Raw genomic sequence first — 7,853 nt, forward strand, 5'->3', positions numbered from 1 at the left:
ATCTTCATCGTCGCAATAATAACAAAACGCCTAACATCGAAGAAAAATCAGATACGGATTCCTTGAAGTGTGAGTATGATTCTGACTATGCCAAATACGTATTAACTGCGCATAGCATCTTCCCATAGGTCCATATCAGGGCACCCAAAATGGGTGTAAACACCGTCCATTCATTTGACATCTCATTTTACGGCATGATAAAATAAATAAATAAAATTGTAGTTCCAAATCTGGGGTAGACCATGGTAGAGGAATCATCAAAAACTTCTCGTGGGGGCACAAAAGTTCTGGATCAAGCTGATATTTGTGTGGTCGATCGTGTGTGGTCCCTTGGCTAAGGTCTTTGTGACCTTATCAACATGTTGGATGGCAAATAAACTTTCCACTGGCACCCGATTAGTTTTTAACGGCGTATTCAATTCACTACTGTTATCAACTTCATTTTTGGGATCATGTCCTAAATTGAGCTGTCGAAACAGATGGGCAGTGTGGATGTAAGGCACATACTTCACAGTGGGCCCATAGTCAGATCCCAGGCTCCACCAAAGCCGCATCCCATACCACCACATCGTTTTTCAGTTAAATAGTTTACAACAATTTCACAATAGGAAGGCTTGTTGTTTGTGAGGTCTAAACCGTTAATCAGGTGATCCAACATGGTAAGGCTCACCTTGATTTAGGTACTTATATCACTCGAGAATGGTCCAATCAAATCTCACCACAGCATGGCCTGATCGCCGAATACGATCCTACTCACTAGGGCCGAGCTGATGATTTTCAGGCCTTATTTTTGAGGCATTCAACTTTCAGGGTGGTCAGGCTGCTGAATAGGTTGGATGGTGTACACACACCCTCGTGGGCCCTTGCACACGCTTATTAAATAAGCTTAAGCTGGTAGGGAACCGGTCTCAACTTAGATGCTACAACGATATTCTGATTTTCAGATCATCCGGTACAACTGGGGCTAAGATTTCCGTGATCAGGTACAGTCATCTCGATCACCCCACCATGGATCGGTGTTGCTGAAGAAATTGCTCTCTTTGGACAAACCTAGCGATCTGATCCTCCTGCCTGCAGTATATGTTTGTTCAGGAAATGGAGCATAAATTCGCTAGCAGCCTTCCACCCACTGGATGGATGGGATTGTTCATTGTTCATGACCACATTTCATTGATTCCAACCATTTATCTTGCGGCCCACCATTAATATAAATTCGCTGAAAATCAGGTGAAAGGATCAGCCGGTGAGGCACGCCCTACGAAATAAATGAATGGGCCCACGCGTGCTGATGATCGAATATGGCGAGCCCCACATGGCTACCAAAAGAGCCCGATTGCCATCATGCCGGCACGGTCGCCCAACCCATTTAGTACACAATCAAAGGGTTTTAGGTTGGGTATGGTCAGGTCATCTGATCCGTCTTATTAATAATCATATGCATGGGTCTGGATCCGGGTAGATGGAGTTCAACCCAAGCCGGATATGTTAACTTAACCCAGCCATATGTTTTAAACTAAAACGGGCCCACTACCCATTTAGCTCAGCCCTAACCTCCTCAAAAGCATGTTAGGCCAATTAATGGGCCACCACCAAGATTTCTTTGTGTGACTACATAATGAATGGACAAGGTTGATTTCTAGGGCGTCCCATCAATACGTGGGGTTCACTTCCCTTGTGGGTGGGATGAAATGTGATGAGGGAAAAAATATAACAAGTTCTTGAGTTGGCTCAAGAGTTGGAATAGTAAAGCAATGGCTCGAACTTGTTGGACGCCGAGTCTAGATAAAGCCCAAAGTTCATAAAACGCAGAATGAAGAGACGTAATTCGGATCATGAGACATCCAGCCCGACTGTAGCTTGAGCGTCCTGAGCCAGAAAGCGAAACCTCTAAAAGAGAAAGTGCACCTTAAGGCTCAATCAAAGGCTCTAAAGATGAAAGCCTAAGCCGACATAAAATGAGTTGGCCTTAGAGCCGCTCGAGCTTTAGTCCGATTTAAAGATTGAGTCGGCCAATAAAGCAGGCGGAGATTAGCTGTAAAACTTGTCTCGGCTTAACTATAATAAGAGTCGGCCGAGCTATATCGTTCCATATTTGGAAGTTACCTAGTAAAACTCTAAATTTCTACTCGAGATTTCGAGAGATAAGCTAAGGGCCCGTTTGGCCGGTCGGATTGGAAGGTATTGGAGGGTATTGGAAGGGATTGGAAGTTAAATCCCAGGATTGGCCGGGCGTGCCAAACAGAGTCGGTGATCTGATCCCAATCCCATGGGTCTTGAGACAATCCACTGACAACAGCATCATTACCTTTAAATCCCATCCAATCCACCTTAATCCATACAAATTTGCTTGAGACATGTTTGGTTCGAGGGATTCAACGGGATGGGAAGGTTTAATCTCGTGATTGGCCGGGCGTGCCAAACAGGCTAGATATAGCAATCCAGGGCAGTAGCAATCCCATGTATCTCAAGACAATCCACCGACAACACCATCATTACCTCGAAATCCATGCCATCCACCCTAATACCATTCAATCCCTTTCAATCCACCCGGCCAAACGGGCCCTAAAAGATCTCCGAGAATCCAGGAATATAAGGGATTACGGATCTTAAGAGATCCATAATCTGTTCTAATTACGAAAGTTTATGGAGCACAACATCATGATATATACAAAAGCCTTCACGGTAAAAGGTATGTAAAATTTCTTGCCCTAAAAACTTTTAATCTAAGACCCAGGTTTGGAGGGTCCCCTGGCAAAGCTAGGGTCACCTTTTTCCTTTTTCCTGTGCAGGTCCAAGGGTTACTACGGGAGCAAGCCGAAAACAACATTAACAGAATGCACGCAACAAGGTAGGCCCACACCAGCAGTAACTTATAAGCAGGTGAGTAGTACTGAATATGCATAGTGGATAATCTTTTCATGCAAACGATAACGTGTATAACATGTTTATTCTACAAGTGCCTTAAGAGGAACTTGCACCAATTTCTACGCCCAAGATTATGAGCATGCGATACAGAGAACATCGAGGAATCAGAGCCGTCCATCCTCTAATACTATTTTGAATAACCTACCGCATAAAAGATTATGCTAAAATGATGAATCTGACCATTGATTTCAGATGAAGATTGGCTGGTGAGGAGATGAAAAGATTTGATTGATGAGGCCCGAAGCTTTTTAAAGGTTTTTAAACTACATTTTTTGACAGCATAGAGCCACCAGTCAAATCTCACCACACCGAGATGGCTCCTCACCACTCAATCGCGTCCATGGATTCCGAACTGGATTCGGTACTGACCCTCCAACAACGACTGGAAAAACTTAGCAGGCCCAACCGGGATGTGTGGTTTGTCAGTATTGTCCATTCTTTCTTTCTTTCTTTCTTTCTTTTTTTTTTTCAGCTTATTTTAGGCACGACCCCGATGAAGCATATCTAAATCTTAGGTAGACCACATCACAGGAAGCAGTGCTGATTTAACACCACCATTGAAATTTTCCTGGCATTTAATGACCATTGTTTCTTGTGCTGTGGTCGGACGTGGATTGCCTAGTGACGCTGCCAACAGCGAGGTAGCTACTGGAAGCGCTATGCAAGCCCCACTATGAAATATGTGTTTCATCCATCCCGCCCATCTATTGTTCAAGTTCATTTCAGGACATGAGCTAAAAAATGAGAGAGATCTAAATTTCAAGTGCATCGCACTGCAAGAAAAAAAGAAGTGGTGATTGATCAGCTACCATTAAAATACTTTATTTTACATCCAACCTGTTGATTAGGTAAAAAGACATGTATGAAGGGAAAACATAAATATTAGCTTCGTCTAGAACTTTTATGGCACTAGGGAAGTTTTGAATGGTGAGCGTTCAATCACTACTGTTTCATGTGATATGGTCCACATGAGATTTGGATCTCTCTCATTTTTGGGATAATGTCCTCAAATTATCCTGAAAAACAGATGAGTGGCGTAGATAGAACACATACATCATAGTGGGCCCACATAGCACCGTTACATCGTCATGCGTAGATAGAACACATACATCATAGTGGGCCCACATAGCACCGTTACATCCATTATGCAATCCGCGTCCGGTGTGGTCTACATGCGATTTGGATCTACCTCATTGAAGTGAATTGGCAAAACGGGTGGATGGCGTGGGTAAAACAACGTCGGTGCTGGAGGGTCACTACCGAATCCGAGTCCGTTGATTTCGTCTCAGTGACGGAGATTATTCAGACCTTCCTCAAACAGAGAAGCAAATCTCTCCATTTGGGATTTGGACAGTACCAAGCCAACCTCAATCCCTCCCTCTTCATCTCTACTCTCTGCAAGAGATATGGCGCCAGTTCTTTCAATCGAAATCACCTCCACCTTTACAGGCTTTCCCCATCCGAAATCCGTTTCATAGACCCGAAACTTGGGCGACCCGGCAACGGTTAAGAAGTTCTCCCCTGATACTACAATGGAACTAGCTGTCGGTTTAAGTGTATCCAGGCTATTCAAGACCCCGTCATTCAACGCTTGTATTGCTCTCCCAATGGCCTCAGACGCGGGTCCCACCCCGTCTTCCGTCAATAAGTCGTTCCCCTTCACATTGCATAGACAAAAATCTATACAGTTGCCGAAATACGTAGCGGGTATCGGCGGATCCAGTCGAGCCCGGCAGTCCACCGCAAATGCGAAATGGACGTTTTTGTCCCTGTCATCATCCCCACGTGACCTGATCAAGCAAACCCAAACGTATGCGCACGTTAGCACGAACGATGAAGTATGTATTGGTTTCTGGCTGTCGTCGCTCCGTTGGGCTAAGACCCGTTGCCTTAGCGTGTCGATGTCTGCTCGACCCATGACGAAAGCGGCTAGGACTGGGGTTGCTCGAGGCTTTAAGCTCTCTGCGGCCTGGTCGAGTTTGAAAGTAGCCATCTGGTCTAACCGCAATCTCTTGAGACCGTCGAGATATGCGGCCACGGACCTGTCGTAGAACGGCCGCGACTTGATTAATGACTCGTCGCCGGACCGGCATATCGAAGCCCAAGATTTCATGAAGTGCATAGAGCTGCTCCCATCTGCCACCGCATGGCTTATGCTGGTTCCAATACAGATGCCAGAGTCGGGAAATATGGTAACTTGCAAAGCTAGCAGGGGTTGGTTTTGAGTGTCAGAAACGGGCAACTGAGGAACGAGTGGATGTAATTCCAATACATCTCTTGGGTGGTTCGCTGCGAGTCGGTGGAAATCGGCGTCCGACTCAGCGACGGTCAGTGAGACTGAGTCGCCGTCGATGTAGCGGATCTCGTGCTCGCCGCTTTTGGGAGAGAGGATCAGATTGCCGGCGAGAGGGAAGAAGAGACGGAGGGAGAGGAAGAGAGAATGTTTGAGTTTGGGAAGGAGGGTGTCTATGAAGTGGGTTTTATTAGAGTTTTGAGGGAATTGGTAGAAGAAGAGGCGTTGGACTGGAGGCATTACTAACCAGAAGACGTCGAAGACGGTGAGAGGAAGAGAAGTATCGGCAACCGAGCCGGGTGGAGGACTGACTCTACAAACCTCTAGCACCTTCAAGTTCCGGGGTTCTGCCATGGATGGAGAGAGAGAGAGAGAGATCTTGTCTGGGCGCAATGGTTGATGCACGGCCTTTATGGGAGGTTGTCCTTGTGTTTCTTGGTAACTGATAACGGCCCACGACGGTGCGGCCGGTAGCGGATTGAATGCTGAACGCTTCAGTGGCCTTTTGGCTACTGAAGTGATGTGGCAAAACGCCTTTTGTTAGATATCGAACGGCTGTTCTCTCGGTATAAATGCTACTCTGTTAGATCACTTAACTCTATAAGGTTAAGGGATCTTATGAACTCTACAAGGTTCATCCGGATTTCCGCCGTGGAAGTGGATTGCGTACTGAGTAAACTCTATAAGGTTCATTCATCAGGATTTATGTATTTGATCCACTCCGTCCATTCATTTTATTGGATAATTTTAGGTTTCAGCCCAAAAATAAAGCATATCCAACACTAAAATGAACCACACAACAGGAACCAGTGTGAATTGAACATCTACCATTGAAAAATTATCGGGTTACAAACCCCCTCAAAGAGGGGATTGGAAACCCCCTGGATTGGCAATCCCCAGTTGCTTTATGCTGCCAAACAACCATGGGGATTTGAAACCCCCTCTAATCCTCTCCAATCCCCTCCAATCCAAGGTGCCAAACGACCCCTAAGGTTAAGGGATCTTATGAACTCTACAAGGTTCATCCGGATTTCCGCCGTGGAAGTGGATTGCGTACTGAGTAAACTCTATAAGGTTCATTCATCAGGATTTATGTATTTGATCCACTCCGTCCATTCATTTTATTGGATAATTTTAGGTTTCAGCCCAAAAATAAAGCATATCCAACACTAAAATGAACCACACAACAGGAACCAGTGTGAATTGAACATCTACCATTGAAAAATTATCGGGGACCAAGTAAGTTTTGAATTAAGCTTATTTTTATGTTTTCCATTCATCAATGTCTGTATAATCTTATGAACAGGTTGGATGACAGATAAACCTCACTATGGGGCCTAGCTAGATTTCAATGGTGGAAATCATTATTCCGACTGTTCCTGTGGTATGAACCGCTTGATGTTTGGATATGCTTCAATTTTAGGTTCAACCCCTTAAATTATTTGGAAAAACGGATGGACGGTGTGGATAGACTACATACATTCATGGTGGGCTCAACTGAGTTTACTCAGTACGACAAGAGCGCGCTGAGTAACTCAGTATGCATTACGATTTCTTCCGCCGTGCACTTACTCGGCCGCGGAATCAGAGTGTTATGCCGAGTAAATTCAGTTGGGCTCACTGTGAATTTACGTGATTTATCCACACCTTCCAACTATTTTTTCATCTAATTTTAGGTGTTGAGCCCAAAATTGATGCTTATAAAAATCCCACCAATGAAACCTTTTCAGGCCCCCACAGTGATGTTTATTTTTCATCCAAACTGTTCAAAGGATCAAAAAACATGGACGAAGGTAAAAAATGAATATAATCTTGATCCAAAAACTTATGTGACCCCAAGAATTTTTAAAGGGTATAAATTCAATGCACACTGTGTGGCCTCTAAACTGTGCAGCAAATTCCTCCTGCCATGAAAATGGGACACGCACAAATTGCCTCGTCCATGAGTCAAAGCGAGGACACCACGAGGGGATCCTGACTGTGGGGCCCACCTTGATGTATATTCCTTACTGTGGGGCCCACGTGGATCACAAACTTACCTGGTCGAAGACCCTTCTACATTGCCACAAGGCTTCAGTGGGATCCTGACTGTGGGGCCCACCTTGATATATACTCCTTCCATCCATGCTTTCTATCTGCTTTGAAAGGTCATTTTAGGGATTGATCCCAAAAATGAAGCAGATACAAATCTCAGGTGGAACCCACAGAGTTTGCTAAGTACGCAGTCCGCTTCTCTTGGCAACATACTGGTAAACTCCATTTTCAGGTTTTTTTTTTCTTCAATCTCTCTCAATTTTCTTACCACCCACGTGGCATCCTAATGTCCATCCACTTATCACTCTATTATCTCTCCTTTCTTTTATTTATTTCGATTGAAGCTGTCAACGACACCCACCTACCGTTTGTCCAAATCAGGTCCGTGCGTGTGATACACGAGAGGGGACCCCATTTATGTTGATGATTCAATGCTTGCCAACCAATGATGGGATGCATTAGATCACATTATCTTGGGTACGCAATGTCTGCACCTACACTAAAAAACATTGCTCCTCTTAAGTGGGACCCATTCATTTACAATGTGGGGTTTTTTTTTTTTTGGTCCTTTTGCTTAATATAGATACCGGTTGAAGGTAAG

At 44.7% G+C, this 7,853-nt stretch overlaps 1 protein-coding gene across 1 annotated transcript; it reads right to left on the reverse strand.

Annotated features, from left to right (window-relative positions):
* Nucleotides 1–4,210: 4,210 nt before the first annotated feature.
* On the reverse strand, nt 4,211–5,572 carry LOC131238014 (malonyl-coenzyme A:anthocyanin 3-O-glucoside-6''-O-malonyltransferase-like). Its single transcript, XM_058236143.1, has one exon. The coding sequence runs from the start codon at nt 5,570–5,572 to the stop codon at nt 4,211–4,213; it is 1,362 nt and encodes a 453-aa protein (XP_058092126.1).
* Between the last annotated feature and the right edge of the window lie 2,281 nt (nt 5,573–7,853).

Source organism: Magnolia sinica, chromosome 2, assembly GCF_029962835.1.
Source record: "Magnolia sinica isolate HGM2019 chromosome 2, MsV1, whole genome shotgun sequence".
NCBI lineage: Eukaryota > Viridiplantae > Streptophyta > Magnoliopsida > Magnoliales > Magnoliaceae > Magnolia > Magnolia sinica.